Consider the following 21,749-nt stretch of genomic DNA (forward strand, 5'->3'; position numbering starts at 1 on the left):
CGTGCATTACGCATACCTACACATATACTACGCGGCCGCTGCAATTGTCTCTTTTATTATCGCCGCGTGACGAAAGGGTTCTTCTTGCTCGCTCGCTCGAACGGATTTTCGTCGATTTCTCGTATATGCAGTCCGGCTATTAGTCATCGTATGTAATCGACGTCGCGACAAATCATTATTGCAATTTTATATTGTACTGACTCATTCGAGCGAGAGGAGAGTAACCGTTATACCTATATAAGCGAATTGCAACGCAGCAGGTGCGCGCCTATATATATGGTCAAATCTCAAAATAAAATTCCGTTTCTTCAACAAAAAAAGCTGAAATTTTTTTTTGCGTGCCCAGCGGCCCGGACCCATGTAAATTGTTTCCTAGGACCTCTAGAAGTGAAAAAAAACGCGTAAACATGAAATTTGAAAATAGTTAATTTTTTTCGGGGCGTTTTTGTGTTTTAGACGCCGAAAAGTCATCTTTTCACGCAAATACGACTTGTTACTCGATTTCCAAGTCGTTGTAAAAGTATCAAAACTCATCTGAAAAATTTAACTGATTACTGTATTCGATAGGAAATTTCCTCAGCTTTCTGATGGTACTATTCGATTTTCCGAAATATCCAATTTTCACCGTGAAAATCGCCATCAAACATTGAGGGCTAAATTTGTCGAAAAATTCAGTACGCAAAAAGTGAAATTTTTGGATTATTTTCGATTTTTCCTTGTAAAAATGAGATTTTTCGGAAAATCTGATACTACCATCGGAAAGCTGAGGAAATTTTCTATCGGAATCATATCTTCATTTATTTTTTGAGCCGAATTACAATCCTATACAAACGTATTTTAACTCCTCTGTTCTCCGTTTTCAGTTTTCAGAGCGGTCTTGAGGTTTTTAGCGTTGCACGGCTCACTACAATCGAAATTCGCTCGTAATTAGACTCAAAAAATAAATGAAGATATGCTTTCGATAGGAAATTTTCACAGCTTTCTCATGGTGCAGTTAGATTTTCCGAAAAATTTTATTTTCACAAGGAAAAATCAACAATTATCCAAAAATTTGCGGCACGAGGGTATGACCTCGCCCGGCTGCTACTGCTTGAAGAACAGGTGGCAGGGCCAGAGGTCGGCCTGATTTAGGGTGTGCCTGACCAGCTGGTTGGTCTGCTCGAAGCTCGTGATGGAGCCGAAGGCCTGCACGAAGCCCGACCTGACGCGGCTCGAGTCGAAGCCCACCTGACGGCAGACGGCCTCGCGCTCGGTGGTCTCGACGGCCGCGTGAGAGCGCGGCGGGGCCCACCTTCATGATGACGATGACGACGACGATGATTTTTACTGCTCGACTTCATACTGTACTAAGATTTTTTGCCTGGAAAATTGTAACGAAAACTTGGAAAATTCGTCTGTGTGTTTTGGTGAGCTGAAATATTCTATAGTTTCTTGGATGTTTACTTATAAATATGAGCAGGATAGAGTAAGCTTGACTATATTGTTTTTGTATACATTTATGGGAGATATTATACGTTACTTTACTCAATTTCTAAGTATTCAATTCTCTCTCAATTTCTATGTATTCTAATTTTCGTGAACAAACAAACGTTCAGTCTTCGTTAAGTAGTCGTAGAGATCGATCAGTACAATCAATTAGAATGGCCCGGTCAGGTAAAGATTTATCCCATACGGGTCTCACTAATAAATCAATGGCGGCAAATGTTATACGACTTCAAAGTTTAGTTAGAACGAGTGATTTGAATGAAAATGTTGACCGACAACTTGTAACGGAAATCGTTCGGGAATCACAGATATTTGGGGATTCACCACCTTCGAGTACAGTCACTGATTTTAAAGAAGCCCTTTCTGAGATCGGTATGAATAATTTTAAAAATTTAAACTTATACTTGTTTAATTATGGTATTATGGCTTTTGCCATTGTAACAAAGTATAAATTTAGAGAAAAGAATCACGAAGCTCACAAAAGGATGTTGACTACATGCTCAAGATCATCGGCGATAAGTTTGCATAAGTACATGACAACACACCAGCTATCGGAAACTAATGAAACGGACGCAATAAGAGAGGTCAGAAAATTCTTTAAAATTGGCAAAGTTGCAACGGATGATTATACTGTGATTGAAAATTATTTGCGCTCTTTCAAATTTGAGCCACAGGATATGGATAAAATTCGACTTTTATACATATCCAAAATGTAAGAAAATATTTTAACTAAATTTATTAAATTGTAATGTGGTCTTATAAAACTCTTATAATCTTCGTCTTATAATCTTTACTTCAAATCAAGATGTGATGAGCCGCCGCCAATAAACGGTGAGCAACAATAAGATCTTGCTTCCCAGGTCAATTATCGGCAGCCCCAGCAGCAGCAGCAACAACAAGACAAAGAATAATCGGTGCGAATTCGAACTGGACCCAGGGCCCAAACGCAGCGCGATCAGTTGTTCTCTTCTTTCAGCCGCAGCGACATCAAGGAAATCATGGAGAAGGTGTTGACGCTCGAGGGCAGACAGCTCGAAATAATATCTTACGTGGCCAGGCCGATACCGAGGCCGAACGAGGGCGGCGTCGTCAATCGCCTCTACCGCCTGATGGTCGATTACCGCCTGAACCCGGACGAGAAGACGAGGCCCGAAGTGATGCGCTTCCTCGTCTAGCCGATGATCAGCACCCTGGATCGCTACGACTTTCTGCGGGGAGACGACGGCAGCCTTGAGCCGTGGGACAACGAGGTCCACTTCTGGACCAGCTTGATGCAGGTGCTCGAGGCCAACTGTCACCGCTCGGAGCCGTTCACGCCACGCCGCCTGCTGGTAAACGATCGCGTCATCGTGTTCGAGGAGCCGCGCGAGCAGGGCTGGTACATGTGGCTCAAGCGGCCGCCCCGGCTGCCCGCCGGTCATCTGTACGCCGCCCTGAGGTCCCTGGCGCGATATCACGCCGCCGTCGAGATCATCGAGCGCGAGACCGACTTGACCCTGGGACAGATGTTGACCCGCGGTGCCGACGACGAAGACGAGAACAACAGCGAAGAGGCTGCAGCGGACGACGAATCCAGCACGGGACCACCTACGTTGGACTGGGTCAACATCGACCTCACCCTGGAGCTCATCGAGGCCGTCTGCCGTCAGGTGGGCTTCGACTCGAGCCGCGTCAGGCCGGGCTGCGATATGATCGCTGATACCAATGCCGATTCTGCCGAAGCTGCCGATGACCAACGACAACATCAAGACGAATAATACGACGATGACGAGTCAAACTGAAGAACCTTTCATTCGTGTTTTCTCGATGCATACAATTTTTCATTTTTATTATTTTATGATACGAGGAAAGCGCGACGTTTCCTCGTTTTTTGCCACCCTCTGCTCGACGATTTTTCCTTTTTTCGAAAGTAAAATACATCATCGCGCACTCGACACTTAGACACTTGTCGCGTGCTATAATCCGTAGCTACTTTTTTTACACATTTACATTAACAATGTACGATGTTTAATAATAGGCCAGCTATGTGCGAATCGAATCTTGATAAAAGATAGAGAGGAAGAACGAGTCGCAGGAGGGTGAGAAAATTCGAGAAACCTGCCCGTAATTGTTTATAAATTGAACTTTATACATCTGTGTTGTGTAATACTTGTATATCTATGTATTGTACGTAGTCAACTGGATTAGATGTAACTAGAATTTTGTTAAAATTAATTGTAAAAATTAATTGTAATTGTTTATAAATTGAACTTTATACATCTGTGTTGTGTAATACTTGTATATCTATGTATTGTACGTAGTCAACTGGATTAGATGTAACTAGAATTTTGTTAAAATTAATTGTAAAAACAAAGAGACAGAGAACGAAAAACGAGAGAATAAGAATTCCACTATAAATCTGAATGACTTTATTGAGCAAGTAATTAGACAAAACCCCAAAAAACAACAATAAAATAAAAGGGCGGCCGACAGTCCGCGCCGAGTCCAAGAGCTTCTTCCTGAAGACGCTGCCGGCGCGCGACGACACCTCGGCCAACGCCCCGGACTTGGTGGTGGAGGGTGGCCTGTTCGATCACGAGGCCGAGTTCTTCAATCGGGTGGCGCCCCTGCTGAGGCGCAGTCTGCGCGAGGCAGGGGGCATCGACGACGACGACGACGACGACTTCTGTCCGCGCTGCTACCTGGCCAACGGCAAGATCCTCGTGCTGGAGGATCTGCGCGATCGCGGCTACATCATGCGCGAAAGCAAACTGTTCGGTGTCGGCGAGCTCGAGGCCGCAGCCCGGGCTCTGGCCCGATTACACGCCTCCGGGCTGCTGGCCGATCTGCGCGGCGATCGGCCGCTGCACGAGCTCTATCCCCAGGCCTTCGAGAATACCGCGTGGCCCGAAAATAGCTCTCGATTCCGTTTTGCGCGGCAGTAGTCACTTTCGGGTCACTGGTATGAAAACAAAATTTTATCTCATTTTGGGAATGAGATTTTTTGTCCCCTTTCCATTGAATTTTTCGAAACTTCAAAATTTCGATCGTTCACTGAGATCTTTGGCCATCTGGCGTTACTTTCACAGAGGTTTGGATGCAGCGATGCCTTCTCCTCCAGCAAGCTGCTTGAGCTTCAAAATTCTTCAAATGATCCTTCTCAAGATTCGACTTGATTCCGTTTGAAAAATTGACATTTGTGTAAAGTCTTGTATCCTGGAAAAAAACTCATCGCGGCGCGTTACTGGCATAGTAGTCTTTATGAAACAGTTCCGTACGAAGCCTGGCATAGTTTTATGATTGTATGACGCTTATGAATGTGTTCTTACCGATAACTTTCGTCTGAATAATTGTGAATATTTTCTGCCTGAGTAGTCGATATAGTATGCATGCGTAGCACTTATCTTAAATTTAGAATCCTTCCAAAAAATAACGACACATTCAGTAACAATATCGTATTAAATTAAGTTTAGGGGGTGCCAATTAGGGGTCTTTGAGCCCTTTGGCGCGAATGTACCCAGGCGAAATAAAAAACATGTTCAATATTCTCGTTCTTATATTAATTTTAGAATCGTAAGTGCTGCTCATATTATGCGTAATGCGTAATGGTCTGTTCATATTATATAGCTTCGAGAACAGCTACATTTTTAAATTTATGTATAAGAAAAAAATTCGGTACTGGTGGCGCTCGCCAGCACGGTCGGTTTCTACGCCGATTCGACGATCGTCGCAGTCGCATTTTTCATTTTTTCATTTGTCAGGATAATCGAGGGGTTGGCCAACGGGACGCTCGCAGTCGGTAAGGCCCGGGGCTTGTCGGAGCAGCTGTTCTTGCCGTCGAGGATGGGCTACGTGAAGCAGCTCGAGCGCCTCGACTTACCGGCCGAACTTTACCTGGCCATCAACGACAAAGTACGGATATGATTCAACGCACACATGAGGCACAAATCTCATCGATCGTAAAAATTAATACGCAGGTAAAGCCAAAGTGCGACGAATCGTTGACGAGCTGCAAATGGCTGGGCGTCGAGTTCGATTGTTGCGCGGAGTTTTACCAAACAATTTCATCAAAAAAGGCTTATTATTTCCAGTCTCGACTCGTCGGCTCTCAATGTTGAATGCATATGCATCTGATCCTGAAATTTTTGTAATAATATCTGGGGTGACGTTTGAGTGCATTAAAAAACTTAAGCTCTTTTACATTCATGATCGTGGTGCGTTTGAATAAAAATCAGAGCTCATTTTTGAAATGTATTTATTAATTTTTATCGTGTTTAAACTCTACAGAATAACATCAGAAATTGAGAAATAATAAAGTGTGAAATATTGATATGTTTTTATTAACGTTATTCTAGTTTTATTTATGTAGTATGTATCGTAATTTTAACTTTTCAATTGATGTCATTTCCAATCTTCTAGTTCTTGGTACGTACTTGAAAATGTTTTGTTAATTGGCAAGGAAAAGAAAGCTCTAATATAGGAAGTATGTCATGTCTGTGCAATTGAATGGTCAAAAAAAAGTCCATCACGAGCATTGGCCCTGAGCCGCCAAGAAAATGTGATATAAATCCTCGTTCGTCAGATGCACTATGATCATCTCACAGACCTCAAGCGGAAGACGTTTGTGAATAAGATCCCAGAATGGATAGACTGCCCATCGTCGAAAAAATCTCCTGGACATCATCTCACACAGATGAACAACACAAGCTTGAATGGCCCTGTCAGTGAGTTCACGCATGCGTATGTGAGCGAAATGTTCGTAGTCCCAGTAAGTGAATAGTTTTTCGATTTCTTCGGCTCGTAACTGGATTAGATCGTAGAGCGACAGACTTGAACCTTCCAATGATTCTTCAGCTTTTTTCACTACTTTTTCTGCTCGATCTTCATCCACCATTTCCTCCTCCTCATCATCATCATCATCATCATCGTCATCATCGTCGTCGTCGTCGTCGTCGTCGTCATCATCATCATCATCATCATCATCATCATCATCATCATCATCTTCATTATAATAATAAAAACATTCAGCATAGCAACATCTGAGGTAAGGTGGCACACCCGTGCGAATCATCTGATTTTTCGCTTTGTTAACAAACTCCTCGTCCTCGAGACATTTTTCAAGTTCCTCCGACTTTTCGAACAATCCATACTTGGCGTACCATTTCATGATCATGAAAACGTTGTTTTGATCTAGCTCGTATCCTCTTTCCTCAAGATTGTCCACGACACCCATAGCCCCAGACGCTATTCTCAATTTATAATCATAATATCGCTCTTGCCACACTTTGATTCCCTCTTCGAAGTAACTTTCAGTTGGGAAAACCAAGCTAGATAAATCAGCCCCTCGATTCAAAAGAGAATCTACATTATTTGGAAAAAGATTCGCTACAGCATAATATAGTGGTGTTCGACCCCGATTATTTTGAGGGTCGACCTGCACTAGTTGATGATTTTTGCCACAGATCTTAAAAAATGGTTCTATCAAGTCGACATCGTATTTTCTCTGGCAAATTAAATGCAAAGGTGTTAATCCATCCAAGTCTGCTGAGTTCGGATTAGCGCCATTTTCAAGCAACATTTGGATATGTTTTGGTACAACATTATATTTCACCATCACAGTATAGTGTAAAGGTGTCCGGCCGAACTTGTCCAGAGCATCGACTTGTACCATCGGATATTTGAGGAGTCTTTTGATTATTGAATCAGTGTGGAATACCGTGCAAGCAATATGAAGAGGTGTTAATCCATCCTGATCTGCTAATAAAGGATCAGCGCCTTCTGTTAGTAGCAATGAGGATAATAAACTGTTGTCACCTGCCAGAGCCATGTGTAGCGTCGATCGACCCGTTTTTCGTATGAGACAATTGGGATCCTGACCGAGCTCGAGGAATCTTCGAACAACAGCGAGATCTGAATAAGTGCAGCCTCTATATCTTTCGTATATTTTAAAGAGATCAAAGATGACGCGTCTGGTATAATAACTGCTAACTGGTGTGGTGTGACGCCAAAGTGGCGTGCCATCTTTGTCTAATTTAGGTTCGTCCTTATAGCCGGTTCTGCGCAAGAAATTTACGAATGGAACTATATAAACTCTGAAATTCTCAAAATCCGCGGACTTGATAGACTCTATAAGAAACCAATCAATTTCTTCGGCCCGAAAAATGTCCCGGAGATTTGGAAGTTGATTCGTCCAATTTTTGACCAAGGGATAAAGTTGATTGAGCAGTTCATATCGCTTGTCTTCGATTTCCCAATTGACGTTTTCTCGTAGTCTCTTCAAAGTTTCTAATTTTTGTTGGTTATCGGAACTTACGTTGGATTGCACGGTGGACGTGGCCATTTTTCTATCTGGTAACTCACAAACACGATCACTTTCTAATTGAGACTTTTCCACAAAAATCACTTGTCTATGAGATTTTTTTTTTCCTTCTTTACACGGTGGCGTCGTAACTCGTACTGAATATATCCAACGCACTGAACACTTAACACGTAGTCAAAGAGAAAGCTACAATATGATGCGCGAGCATAAGATGTGCATCTTAATTGACAAACTCACAAACTTGATCACTTTCTAATTGAGACTTTTCCACAAAAATCACTTGTCTATGAGATTTTTTTCTTCCTTCTTTACACGGGGGCGTCGTAACTCGTACTGAATATATCCAACGCACTGAACACTTAACACGTAGTCAAAGAGAAAGCTACAATATGATGCGCGAGCGTAAGATGTGCATCATAGGAATTGACCCGAGCAACTCGCATCAACGTCCAACACGTGCGCAGTTGTACTAGGGCGAGGCAAATACTACACATCGCGTGGGCGTAGCAAAGGCATGAGTGACTTGACGCAGCTGAACCGAGAAAGAGGCCCAAAATGCCTAAAATCACCAAAAACAGCCATTTTCAGACCTTTTTTGCACGTTTTGCGCCAAACATTGTTGTCTACATTGCGTTAAACTTTAAGACCCATTACAAAACTTTATCAGGCATTAGTTGACATCTTTGGGAAGCTTTTTACATAGTTTAGGAAATGAAAGTCCGGTTCGAACTCGAGTAGATTTCTTGTTTTATGTTTTTTTTGCAGTTTTTTTGCTTTACATTTACCTAGATTGTTCCAATCACTTTGGCATATTTTTTTTCTGAAAATTTGGACAATTTCCAACAAAAAAGTTGCTGGGCACTTTTACTTTTGAATCATTCTACCCTGATCCAGGAATTATTTGAATATTTGTGATTTTTCATGAATTTCAAAAAAACCCTAAAATGGCCAACTTCGGGCCCCTGAAAAAGAGTGATAGATGGTCCCAAAAATTCTAATAAAATTTGGGGACATTTCTGACATCGGAAACAGCAAGTTTTTCATATTTGCAGAAAAAAAAATTTTTTGGCCATTCGATTTCACAGAGAATCGGCCATATACAAGCTAAAAAGAGACGGAGCGAGGAGCGAGGAGCGAGGCTCGCCGCGACTTCCCAAATAAAACTAAAATTCCTTCAAGTATTCATGCAATCTTACAATTTTATATTCCAAACTGCTAGCTCACTAAAATATTGACAATAAAATATTTCAAAACCATGGTAATATTTTTTTCAAAAGATTAAATAGGGGCAAGTATGACAGTCTGATCCTTATAATTTTACTCTAACTTTGAAATTCTTTTTCTCATTTATAAAACTTTTGATTTCAAATCGTCGATGATCAATTACTTAGCTATGATAGAAATGAAATTCAATACATTTCGACAAGTATTCAAGCAAACTAAATTTTTTTCTCTAAAACTATAATTATAATATAAAGTTTGTGATAAAATAACTTAATGATTAATTATATTATTGTTAACATTAATTCAATAATCAATTACGTAGCTATGATATTATTGAATGTGGTATGTAAAGAAACTGTACTTGGGACTCTACTTGCCTGCCCGACATCCAAGTGCAAATGACAGATTCCGTACGCCCGTCTACACGATAACGCGCCTTGAAATTTTTTCATTTGTATGAAAATTCCAAATGGTGCGTGCGAAACACGTGCGTAAAACTCCCGCGCGCGCGCGAATGAAAAGCCAGTTTAATGTGTATACATTAGCAGACCACACCGAGCGCGGTGCAGCAGCAGCGAGTTTCAACACAATGACGTCTCGAAACACCGATAAGCTTTTCCTCCGCGTAGGCTGCATTGTACATTCTGCTCGAGAAAACTTTGACATTTCGTACCTCTCGGAAGGTCGCGCGCGACAGATGAGATCATACTCTCGCTTGTACATGTTACAATGCCCGGGGAAAATTTATTGACCCACTTTGTGTCCCGCGCTCTCTCGTTATCTATTCAAGATGTTTTTTTTTTCACGACTATTTGCCTCTTTTATACTCAGGCGAAGAACGTCGCGAGATCATGAGAGCTAGTAATATTCCTATCTCGAGTTCTTATATTTATGTACGAGTACTTACCGCACATGCATTGCGCTCGGCTAATTTTGCCGACATCAGCGCGGATGTATATAGCACATACGTACGTATATTATACTTCGAGTGCGAGAGATACGTGCAATGCAGCCGATACATTGCACGTGTCCGCGAATCGATGAATGTCGAGAATTTTTTTTTTCTTGGCTGTTCGGGTATACGAGCGTAAAAAAGGGTTTTTTTTCATTGATGCCTACGCGACGATTCAATCTGCATGTTCTTGTCCAATTTTTTTGTTTGTCTTTTCTTTTGCGATGAAGGAACTGACGTGTACCGCGATTTAAAATGGAAATTGTTAATGAGCGTGTTTCGAGGAGCCTTGAGCAATTTAGCCGTAGGAAATTTTAAAAAATATACATCCACGCAGCGTCAAAACTCAACGTGCCGATTTTTTTTTTTTTTTTGGAAATTTGATTTTGAGAACTCGTGCATGATCGCAAGCACTTGTAAATTGATTATGAAACGTACGAGTGTGTGTATATGTACTCGTGTAATGTGTATTAAGCTATATCTGTCGATGACATTGTAATGAAAAACGATCCGCTTGCGAATGCGCTATATACAGCCTTCGCGATCGGACACTTTTTTGAGCTCGCAATGAAAATGATAATTAATGAATTACTGAAATTCGTGAAATTCCCTCGAGTACTCGTGCGTGGCCGGTGTTGTTTCCATTCGAGGCGATCGAGCGTTTCAATTAGAATCTTTTATTTCATTTTCTCGAAGAGCCCATAGTCGTATTTGAGAGCCTCTCTGTAGCGTGCCACGGCTATCACTGTCAATGTAAAATTCGGAGAAATAAATTGCAGAGATAAAATTACTCAACGCCGAGTTTATTTCAAGACATAATATCGGATAATAAAAATTCAATCGCGAAAAAAAATATAATTGATCGGGAAAATCCAAGTGGGCGTAAATGAGCGGATTATTAATAATGTATAATACGATTGTTTTATTTATTTCGATGCATAATGAAATCAAACAATGCTTATATGATTTAAATTTCGTATGTTTAAAGATAATGCGTAAAAAAAATTAAAAAGTAATTTTAGTTTTCAACAAGTGAAGATACGCCGATGAATACTCTTTAAAAAGTACCTCTCTCGTAATGAATTAAACATAATTGCGTAACATATCTACTAATGTGGTAATATCAACTTTTCGATTGTTGTAACTATTATTAAATTTAATAATTAACTGCTGATGAGATTCATCACTATTACAATCGTGAAAAAGATATTAATTAACGATATAAATTCGATTTTAGTTTTGCATCAACACTTTTATCAATATTTACAATAATCGAGACGTAAACATAAAAGAAAAATTACGGAGGTCAACATCTCAATAAAATGCCTGTTAATTCATTCAAGATTCAACTATAATGTATATCGGGGATTACATTTTTTTTTGTTAGATTTTCAAGATTTTAAGCTTCAACGTTCGTAGTATTAAAAAAAATTTCTCCTTCCTTTCGCACAATTCTATTTTTATAAGTATTAACTGTTTACCCTCGATCGCACTTAATACAGTCATTACAACATCGTTTCAATATGTACAAGTAGTCCTCGCATCAAGCAAAGTTAAAATCAGCAAATTGAGAGCTAATAGCAATGGTACAACTCGGAGATTCACCATGTGATTTTTGCAAAAAAAGCGGCATGATTATTATCCCAAACAGTTATTATTGCTTAAAGTAACATCAAAAACTTAAACAGTGATATCGACGTCAGTATTAAATATAAAATATTCAACATATTTTTCATCTTTATATTTAGGGTGACATACGTTCGAATATAATGTGAATAAAATCGAAGTTTGACGAAAATTGCAGGTTTCACTTCGAATATCCATTTGTCGCGCATCTGAATTATTGGAGTTTATAATGCATTACAATTAAATCGACTTGATTTTTTCTTCATATGTACATAGATAGAATTGCCACTAAATTTATTCTAGAAGACGCATTATCAATTTAACTATCGTATTTTATGGATATCTTATTTTATGTTAATTTTTTCAATTATCTCACTTTGCTATTTTCATTTTGTAACTTTGTTAATTTATTTTTTATGATCCCATAAATAATTTTTTATTAAAAAAATATATTGATTCGTTTTCACAAATATGCGGTATGAAAGAAATATTTTTTAGTACCAATAAGCATAGTTAAAATATGAATTCACTCACTTCATACACGTCTTGGTTACTTTTAACGTCATATTTTGGTAATGTATTTGAAACAAGTTTCTTGCAATATTTGCTGTTTATATTTTACTGTAAAAGTGATAAACTTGAAAAAATTAGTGCACAGCACCAAAAACGTATGTTGATTTGAATCTATTTTCATTATGTAGGTAAATGGAACAAATAATTTTAAGTATTATCTTCGATTAGTGCTTTGAACTTTTAATTCATTGCCATTTTTATTATTTATTTTCAAGAAGATAATTGTTATAGAGGCACTATGTCAACATAAACGGTATACTTTCTGCCTTAATAAATCACCCCTTTTCATTAAAAAATCAGTCGTAGTTCTTTACATTTATCATTTTATAACATTTATTGGATAGGTATCTAAATTTAAAGATAAAATATCTAAATCACAATGTTCAATGTCATCTCTTAGTGCAATGGCAAACACGTTTCATCATGGCATTCTGTTAAATTGAGACTTCACTGAACTCGTAAATTTTAATAATGTATTAATGATCTCGGTTTCTTCATATCGAGGCGCACTATAATTTATAAAAGTCGAGTGGTATGTATATCGGTAATCGGTATTTAAGTGTACATTTGCAAAAGAAATTAGTAAGCTCATCATGAGTTCAAGGTCGCAACTTAAATAAAAAAAAATTTATACAAAAAAGCACAATATAAAAAAACCAATCACAAAAGTAACAGTAAAGTAATAAAAACTGATTTCAGCGCAATTCTATCAGAAACTTCAATTTACGTAGAATTATTTCTTTTTTATATTTTAATTAATTTTTTTTACAAAAAATACTATTTCTCTATAATAGAAACATAAATCGCGTAAAAATTACTCCGGCTTTTCAGCTCAATCGAAATAAATACAAGAATTTATAAACGTCAATGAATTTAGACTTTTGGAGACTGTTATTGTGACAAGAACTCTTTATCACCAAGAGAGAAACTTTTGCCACTTACTCATCAAAGAGAAATATTTAATCAACAATAACAGTATATTAATAAAGATAAAGATATAATAAATAATTATTACATCAATATCGATTATTTTTTTCGAACCTGAAGTAGTATTATTGTATACTAGTTGCTTAGGCATTTTTAAATCGAGACATAAAATTTACAAACACTTTTTGCTTCAAGTAGGTACATCGTATATGGTTTACCTATTATAAGCAAAAAAATCAATTTAATTTATTAGGCGTACGAATAATCCACAAAATAATTTTTTTCATCTATCAAATTCTATGATACATTAAAACCGGAAAAATTTTGTTTTCGTAAGCCAAGGCTTTAAAAGTGATTTCTTAATGTATGTTTCAATTCGTTGGTTTCGCGACGGCTTCCTGTAATGTCGCCCATTGTAATTCCGTTAGATTTTGAATGCACGCGTTGAAAAATGCTTGGTTGCTCCTCTGGAAATCCCAAAAACACATTTATTAGGGTTTAAGGTTGCATAAACCATAAGAATTAATTTTTACAAAAAATGTATAGTTACCTCAATTTGTCGAACAATATCGAGCATCCTTCTGTAAGTTGGGTTCTCAGGAGCTACCACTTCTCTCACTAGAGCCTCCGCAAAGTAGGAAATGATCCTTGGTAGATTTGTGTTATTTGGTCCTAGCACAACTGGATGATTCGCTTCTATTAAATCACACAAGTAACTATATACATGTGGTGCTTCGTCTTCATCTTCTGTGACTGGCAGCCAAGATAACCAAAGTGGTAAAATTTCATCCACATTGATGGCATTGTTATTGTGTTTGAGAATTTTAGTGACGGCTGATATAGCATTTTCTGTTGGATTGATTTTTTCAGGGGTTCTAGACTCTGGATCGCGTATCACTTCTATGAGTTTGGGAATTGCTTGAGCACAAGCTGGGGCAAATGCTTCGCCACCGTATTGACCAAGTACGCCGCAACCGTACGCTGCAGCTTGTCTGACTTCTGCAGATTTATCAGTTACGTATTGAATCATAAATTCAAGGAAACAATCTTTATACTTATAGCATTCAGGACCACCGAATTCGATTACATCGTCAAAAACGCATAATGCCCACTGTCTATCAGACCATGGCCTATCAGGTTGTAATAATTTTACAAAATATTGCACCATTCGATCGAAGTATGGGAAAAAGGCGGATTTGTGAGTGATGAATAAGGCATGGAAAATATCAGCGATTTTGCTGAGAGTATAGATGTCTTCTGTATCTTCATCAGCCAATTGCTCCTCAACAATTTCGTCGTAATCTTCGTCTTTGCGTTTTTCTAAACGAGCAACGGCTTTTTCAAAATGCTCATTAAACAGTTTTTCAAGAATGCGCAGTAATTCGTTCATTGGTTCTGCAGGCAAACAACCAGCTCCAAGAGTTTCAATGCATTTGGCCAAAGAATATAACAATTCCAACAAAACATCTGCTTCTGGCTCAGTATCTATTGCTTTCAAAAGATCTGGGCAGATGTAGTTCCACATACCTTCTACATACTGTGGACCTGTTCAAAGAAATTGAAAATTTTAGTATTGAAATTTTACAACATTTTCATCATTGTTGCATTGTATCTTAATACAGTTGTGCGTTTCATAGTACCACTCTTTATGTAAAGAGTACACAAAGAACAAATACTGGATCGCAAATTACTTTCCCACAGAGTAAACACTTTTATACGTGTTTGTCGTATAACCGATGCCTGTCTGTGGACTGATTTTGTCACATTTTCGATCTTACCTTTAACTTTAGCACATTCGAGAAGAGGTGGTAAACTTTCAGCAGCAGCGGTTCTAACGCCATCATGGAAATAGAATTTGAGTAATGGTACCATCAGCCTCACGACTTCTTCGGCATATTCTGCAAAACCTTCTTTCAATTCTCGAGCGTAGCATACCAACATTTCACAGGCAGACGATTTGTCCTCAAGTCCAGAAGTTTTGATACCAAAATTTTGTTGTTCACCCAAGGAGACGAATTGCCAATCAACATCACCTTCGACATCTTCCATATCTTCATTATCCAAAAGAGCCACTTCTGGTTTCATAGCAGCTGTTTGTAGAACAGTTGGCATCACAAGAGGCAAATACACCTCGAATTGCTTTCCTGATAAAATACATTTAACAATCATTATTTGATTTGTACTATTAAATACTGTATACATTTTGAGATTAATTTATTAAATGTTTGCTCAAATTACTATGATTGTGACTTGTTGACACAAACAACTCTCATGAGCTTCCAATGAAAAGGCTAAGAATCTATTGATTAAGACAATCAAAGGATAAAAAGCCATAATCATCGGTTACTTTTCCACAGTTGTAACACCTTCAAATTATTTATAAACATTTGACTGCTGACTAGAACTATGGATAAAATTTACAGTGAAATGAAATAAAGAAAAATTTACTAACCAAGGATTTTGCAAAGACGTGCCCAAGCAGATATCAAGTAGCTCAGTTGGGGATCATCCTCCGGCAGTTGTGAGTGTGATGATATAAGTAAATCCATTATTTCTCTAGCATCAGTAGTGAACTTTTCTGCTCCAACTGCCAAACCAATTAAACTGACGCACTCAATGGTTTTACCACGCAATAATTTATGCTCTGGCCTAGTTGCATTTGTAATTATGTACTTGAGACATGGCACTAATCTGTCATAATATTTTACAAACTGTTCTTCACAAGTGTCTGCAACACTGGCGATTGTTGTGACAACTTGTTCGAGAACCAATTTAGTGCCTTTCTCAACTAACTCTTGAAATTTGGATGTCAATATCTCTTCGAGCTTAGCCATGATAGCGTCTAAGTAAGGCATGAGAATATGCTTTGGACAATCTTCGCTAAAATTGACGAGAGCAGCACCTGCATGAGCTTGCACTCTAGGGTTTTGAACATCGTCCAAGACGAGAAGGAGTCCAGGAATGACAACTTCATGGAATTTCTTTTCAAAAGTAGGTGCAAAATCGGTTGACATTTGACCGATTGCGTTGCAAGCAGCAAACCTGACTCTTGGATGCGGATCTTGTAAGTACTGCATGATTCCTTCCATAATCTGTGGTAAAATACTTTCCATTTGTTTATGGCAACCTTCACCAACAGCAGAAACAGCCATGAGAGCAGCGTGTCTGTATTTCCAATCTGGGCTTCTTAACATGGTAGGAATATTAGAAACAACATGTGGTAACATGGTTTTTCCACCAAGACCACAAGCTAATCTGTCTAAAGCACTTTCAGCTACCAAATTGTTGCTGTCGTTATCCTCTTCAATAACTTCATCGGAAACACTCCAATCTGGATCTTCATCCAGATCAGCCATCATTTTCAGTACTAATGGTACCAATGCTTCTATGTACTTTCCACCAACTTTTCGGACCATTGCTGGTGCAGTTTCAGAAAGAGTAACAATAACTTCCAACGCCAATTGTCTCCAGGAATCTTCAACCTCTTCATTGGAGAATACTTTCATACAAACTGACATAATTTCTTCAAGAGATGACCGCAAAAATTTTGGGGCTGATTCCGACAAATCAATAAGAACTTTAAGTAAAGCATCATCATCTTGTTTTTCAATTGATTGAGCAATTACTACCACCATGGGTGGCACTAATTGTGCAAAATGTTTCTGAATATTTGGCTCTTTTTCGTGGAGTTGGATGAATGCTCCAAGTGCTCTTACAGCTTGGAATTGAACCTATTAAGAATTATTTCATATTAGTCATGCTGTATACAATAAACAATTTGTTCAATTAGAATAGAATGTTAGCTCCGTATCTGTCTGTAAATTAATACTTGACAAGTTACAGTCATTAGAAAGCTATTATTCTAAGGAGATTTGTGACAGAATACATTGAATACAATGTTTTCGTGTATCTATCTCCTAAAAAAATTTAAAGCAGTAACTTTTTTTACTTACATCATAGTTGGCCGTATCATTGATTGATACTAAAAGCATTTGTTTAATCAATTGCAAGTTGTTTTGTTGTTGATTGCCAAACACCCCAGGAACGCACCTATAATTGAAAATTAAAATATTTTAAAAAATTCATATAGTATTTTAATTTAGATTGCATAAACTGATTTTTTGATTATGATTTTATTTCAGCTTGACAGTGTTGTGCATTTCATAGTACCACTCGTTGTGCATAAGTATACACAAAGAACAAATACTGGATCGCAAATTAATTTCCCACAGAGTAAACACTTTTATATGTTTTTTTCATATAACCGATGCCTGTCTGTGGACAGTCTTTTTTATATCTACAAATGCACCAGTATACAAGAAGCATGTCAAAATTCTTACGTGAACATGCGGAGTGCGCTTTCTTTGAGTGATGCATTAGGTCCATTGAAACACTGGAAGAGGAATTGCAGAAATTCAGGCCACCGGTTGTTGCCATCCTCATCAACCAAGTTTCTGGCCACTTCTGCAACTACTTCACAAACTTTACGTCGCAGTCTTGGTGATTGTTCATTTTGAACAGCGATCAATAATTGTTGTTTCAACGTTGCTTGACCGTTCTCATCAATCTGCAATTAAAATTTTCATTTAGTATTTTATGGAATGTTCATGTAATGAAAAATAGTAACTAAAAAATAGTACATACTTTTGGGTAAAAGTCCGTGAACTCTGCAGAGAATAGTCGTCGCAGCAAAACAGCTGCCATTCCTCTGAGTTCGTCAGGGACTGAGCCATCGCATATAAATTGAAGCAAGAGTTGAACCTTGGCTTCAATTGGAATATTTTTGTAGGCTTCCTACAATATAAATAATTCATAAATGTTGGGTTCAATTTTTTTTGGAAAATTCAAAGACAAAATGTATCGATTCATAAAAAATAGAAATTTAGTTAATTCATAAAATGTATGCTCAAATTACTATGATTGTGACTTGTTGACACAAACAACTCTCAAGAGCTTCCAATGAAAAAGCTTTAAATCTATTGATTAAGACAACCAAAGGATAAAAAGCCATAATCATCGGTTACTATTCCATAGTTGTAACACCTTCAAATTATTTAAAAACATTTGACTGCTGACAAAAACTATGGAATGACTCATCATATAGTGCATAAGGGGCAATGGTGAGATCGCTTCTTAATTTTGATGATCAGCGCGTGATTATCAAGCATTTTTCAAATTAATTTAAAAAAAAATTATCATAACATGCGGAATAGGGGAGAAGCCACGGACTTTCATACTTTTTGTTTTCAAAAAATTTTTTTTTTATATTAATAGACTCGGAAGAAATTCCAGGCATTTATCGACGCTCCCATCGCACCGATGATTCCCAATGTAGGTTTCATAATCGATGATATTTTTATCAAACGACGATGAATTCGCCGGTAGCGTATAATAGGTAGCGGTTATCCCACTCGAATTAAGTTTTCAATGAGAGACGTGTACTTTTATTTTTTTTTCATTTTTTGTATTTTTGCGCTGTCACGGGTCTCGTTTATCGCCTCTAATGTAGTGTGAATATCGTGACTCACGGCTCGCGATGACGATAATTCGTCAATTAATACATATTAAACGTCGCATCTTTCGTGCACCACGTAACGATATTATAAATCGGTCGCGCGTGTCCACGTTCAACGAGAGTAGGTAGCCGCCGCCACCGCGGGCGATGTCGAAAATACGCGCAGACATTCCTCGACGGGGCTGGGAATGTGCTGTTATCGGATTTCGCGAGTACTTCACGTTAATTTCATTCATAGAGAGAGGCATCTCGTTGCACTTATCGTCGTCTACGTATTCGTTATACATATCTTCGGTGGTGGTGGTGGCGGAGGCGGCATCATCATCTCAAAAAAATTTGACGACGACGACGGCGATGATGATGATGATGATTATGGTTTACAGACCGCCGCTCGCGCGAGGTCGGAACGATCGAGAGGGGGACCGCGCGACGCGAGACAGAAAGAGAGAGACGACCGAAAGAGCGGGTTTCTCCTGCTCGCTTATGGGCTCTCCACGCGGTCCGATACCAAGATGCTTTTCGAGGTTAGGACAAGAGTACAAGTCTCGTGTCTCTCGGCCGATTCAAACATCAATTATATCGGATGCAGCGAGGAATTTACTTAGTAACGAATGCGCTCGATCGGACGGCGAAGGAATTTTATAGTGACCTGCCGGAAAATTGGCAGAGAATCAGATCGTTTTTGGACGTATTGTGCGTGCAGCCGCGAGCGCGCGCATTCACACACACGCGCGCGCAAGCGAGAAATTGCACAGAGAGACGAGAGCTTAAAGATGTTACATTCCGCCGTCGACATTCTTCGACATCAAAAGATGACCATATTATGCAAATTTATTAGCCGGAAGCGAGTGGCAGCTTTTCTCGCTCTGTCTTGCACGAGGGAGCCTCGTGCAGCAGTATAGCAGCGAGCAGTCAGGCAGCACATCGATTGATTATGCAGAGCACGGAGCACGAATGGATTAATAATCAATTGTCGTCGTCGTCGTCGTGGTCGGGTTCACGTGGAAAATAACGCGCTAGCGTAGGTGCATTTCTTTTTCTTCCGACTGCTGCTGCTGCTGCTGTCGTGAAGACGTCGCGCGTGCATCGCGTATGCAGGCGGCTTTTTTCATCGCTGTCCATGTACGGAGCACACACGGCTCCTTCTAGGCAGCCACGGTATAGTGTATTTTTCTTCGATGTGGACGATTATCGCACGAGGCGGCGGCGACCAACCACCATTTTGACCGCGTGCATACACGAGCGCGGTCGACGCAAAAACGATCATCGCGTTCTTCCGAGTCTCTCTCTTGTAAAGAACACATACACACAGAGACACGCGTATATACACACGCAGACACGCGGGGGGCTACGCTCGCGAGGGTCTTGGCGAAAAATGAATCAAGGGTTAACCACACGATGTAATAGAGCATCGAGGATGGAAAAAAACTCACCTCAGCTTGGGCCCGGACTTCGTTGTCGGTGCTCAAGAGCGTGTCGAGCAGTTGCTGGAACTGAGTGATATCCGTCGTCGTCATCGTGGCAGCTTGATTGACTTAGCCTCGTCGTCGTCGTCGTTGTTGTTGCTAACCGATGTTATATTATACGCGTATAATATAAAAAAAGTGTTTATGCGAGTCAAAAAAAGTGTCGTGTGCCTCGTGCTGTGTTATATAGCAGCAGCAGCACAGCGCGGTCTATATTTCGACTTGTGTGTCTCTCCTCTCTCTCTCCTCTGTCTTGGTCTCGTCTTTCACGCGCGCGGCACACAGCAGCAGCACACTACGGCAGCACACGCAGAGAGGCAGCCAGCAGCCTAGCTTGTCAATATATCCGCGCGATCTCGTCGTTGTCGTCGTCGTCGGCGGCGGCGGCTTCGAAATCCGTAGCTGTGGTGGTGGTGGTGGACGGTGGTGGTGCTGCTGCTGCCGTTCCGTTCAGCTCATGCAGACGCACACAGCGCAGCGCAGCACAGGCCAAGAAGTTCGGGGCTCTCGTCGATTTCCGTGCCTGTAGTACTACAGGTAGAGCGACCTCGCACTGGCGTATAATCCAAGTAGTCTCCGGCGCTCTCTTTTGACTGAGAACGTCTCGTGGCTGCACACATGCACACGCAGCTATATACATAAGTCGTCGGGCAGTCTATTTTATACAGTGCGCGCGAGGCCCTGCGAACATGGACGATATTGTAGACGAGAGCACGAGACACACGAGCGCGACTCCCTCTGCGTCTTGCCTGCAGGCGGCGCGCAGCGACTCCGTTATTATGAACGCGCGCGCGCGCACACTCTTCGAGTCTCACCGTTTTTTTGTATATACGTAATACGTACAATGGGCTCTTCTTCTCGGCTGCTGAGCGATAAACGGAGTTGTTAATTCATAACCACGATCTTTTACCTGTCCTTGGTTATATTATCGATGGAAACCGGGAGGAAACCTTTATTCCGTCGTTGTTCTGCTATCGCTTTGTTTTTACGGGAGCGAGTTTTCAATGATGCAGACACAGTGAACGTCGACTCTGCCTATACGTTTGAAATGCGTTCTTTTCGAGCGATAAAATTTGGTCTCGCCGACCCCCGAGCGACGGAGAGAGGGAGATTTTAAAACGAAAACGTGAACTTTTTTGGCTATGAATGATTTCGCCGAGCAATGTAACTATCAAGTGCAGTGTTCAGAGCGCAGAGACAGCAGCAGCAGCAGCAGCTGTGCAGGTTACATGTATTTATGTCACACTTGCGCACTGTACACCGTGAACATTGGGTTTTATAGTATATAACATATTAATAGTATAATATAGGCACAGAGGCTACGCTCCTATGCAATATTAACGATGATCGCGCGCCAAATAGAATTGACAATTGGGCGACGAAAGCGAGAATACGAAATGCGCCGAATGCATGATCGCACGCAATACACGCTCTCGTGTCGTGCTCAAAGTACTATCGTATACTTATATCGTGTACGATACATCGAGAGACGCGAACTCTCGATTTCGTCGCGAGGAGGAGCCACTTTACGCTACGTCGCGGCGTATATGATTTTTTGCACCGCGCGTGCAGCTATCGGCAGCAGCCGCGCTATTAAAAATTGCCCGCGAACGCTCTTCGAAAGTGTTTCGGAGTCTCTCGATTGACTCGAGCCGTTGTTTTTTTCACCTCTCGCTCGTGAGT

General features: G+C 39.9%; 2 protein-coding genes and 1 non-coding gene across 3 annotated transcripts; all 3 read right to left on the reverse strand.

Moving 5' to 3' along the window:
* Positions 1–6,488: 6,488 nt before the first annotated feature.
* LOC111694651 (ankyrin repeat, PH and SEC7 domain containing protein secG-like) lies at positions 6,489–7,804 on the reverse strand. The gene is made up of 2 exons (XM_023463572.1): positions 6,557–7,804; positions 6,489–6,503 (listed from the first exon to the last, which is right to left on the reverse strand). Exons 1-2 carry the CDS (start codon positions 7,802–7,804, stop codon positions 6,489–6,491), a joined length of 1,263 nt encoding a protein of 420 aa, XP_023319340.1.
* Positions 7,805–10,866: 3,062 nt separating this feature from the next.
* LOC106655666 (importin-5) lies at positions 10,867–20,718 on the reverse strand. The gene is made up of 8 exons (XM_014376179.2): positions 20,034–20,718; positions 17,730–17,879; positions 17,426–17,652; positions 17,039–17,135; positions 15,538–16,816; positions 14,864–15,229; positions 13,636–14,630; positions 10,867–13,552 (listed from the first exon to the last, which is right to left on the reverse strand). Exons 1-8 carry the CDS (start codon positions 20,115–20,117, stop codon positions 13,457–13,459), a joined length of 3,294 nt encoding a protein of 1,097 aa, XP_014231665.1. The 5' UTR covers positions 20,118–20,718; the 3' UTR covers positions 10,867–13,456.
* Positions 16,880–17,005, reverse strand: LOC111694662. The gene has a single exon (XR_002763689.1).
* Positions 20,719–21,749: the final 1,031 nt, after the last annotated feature.

The sequence above is a fragment of the Trichogramma pretiosum genome, unplaced genomic scaffold (assembly GCF_000599845.2).
Source record: "Trichogramma pretiosum strain Unisexual culture from Peru unplaced genomic scaffold, Tpre_2.0 scaffold96, whole genome shotgun sequence".
NCBI lineage: Eukaryota > Metazoa > Arthropoda > Insecta > Hymenoptera > Trichogrammatidae > Trichogramma > Trichogramma pretiosum.

What these genes read in the sequence shown, in the direction of transcription:
- LOC106655666 (XM_014376179.2), bottom strand. Translation starts at nt 20,117, where the DNA reads ATGACGACGACGGATATCACTCAGTTCCAGCAACTGCTCGACACGCTC. An exon ending in TCACGGACTTTTACCCAAAA is followed by an intron (nt 17,653 to 17,729) that starts GTATGTACTATT and finishes TTTTAATTGCAG; the next exon opens with ATTGATGAGAACGGTCAAGC. An exon ending in ATGATACGGCCAACTATGAT is followed by an intron (nt 16,817 to 17,038) that starts GTAAGTAAAAAA and finishes AATTCTTAATAG; the next exon opens with GTTCAATTCCAAGCTGTAAG.
- LOC111694651 (XM_023463572.1), bottom strand. Translation starts at nt 7,804, where the DNA reads ATGGCCACGTCCACCGTGCAATCCAACGTAAGTTCCGATAACCAACAA.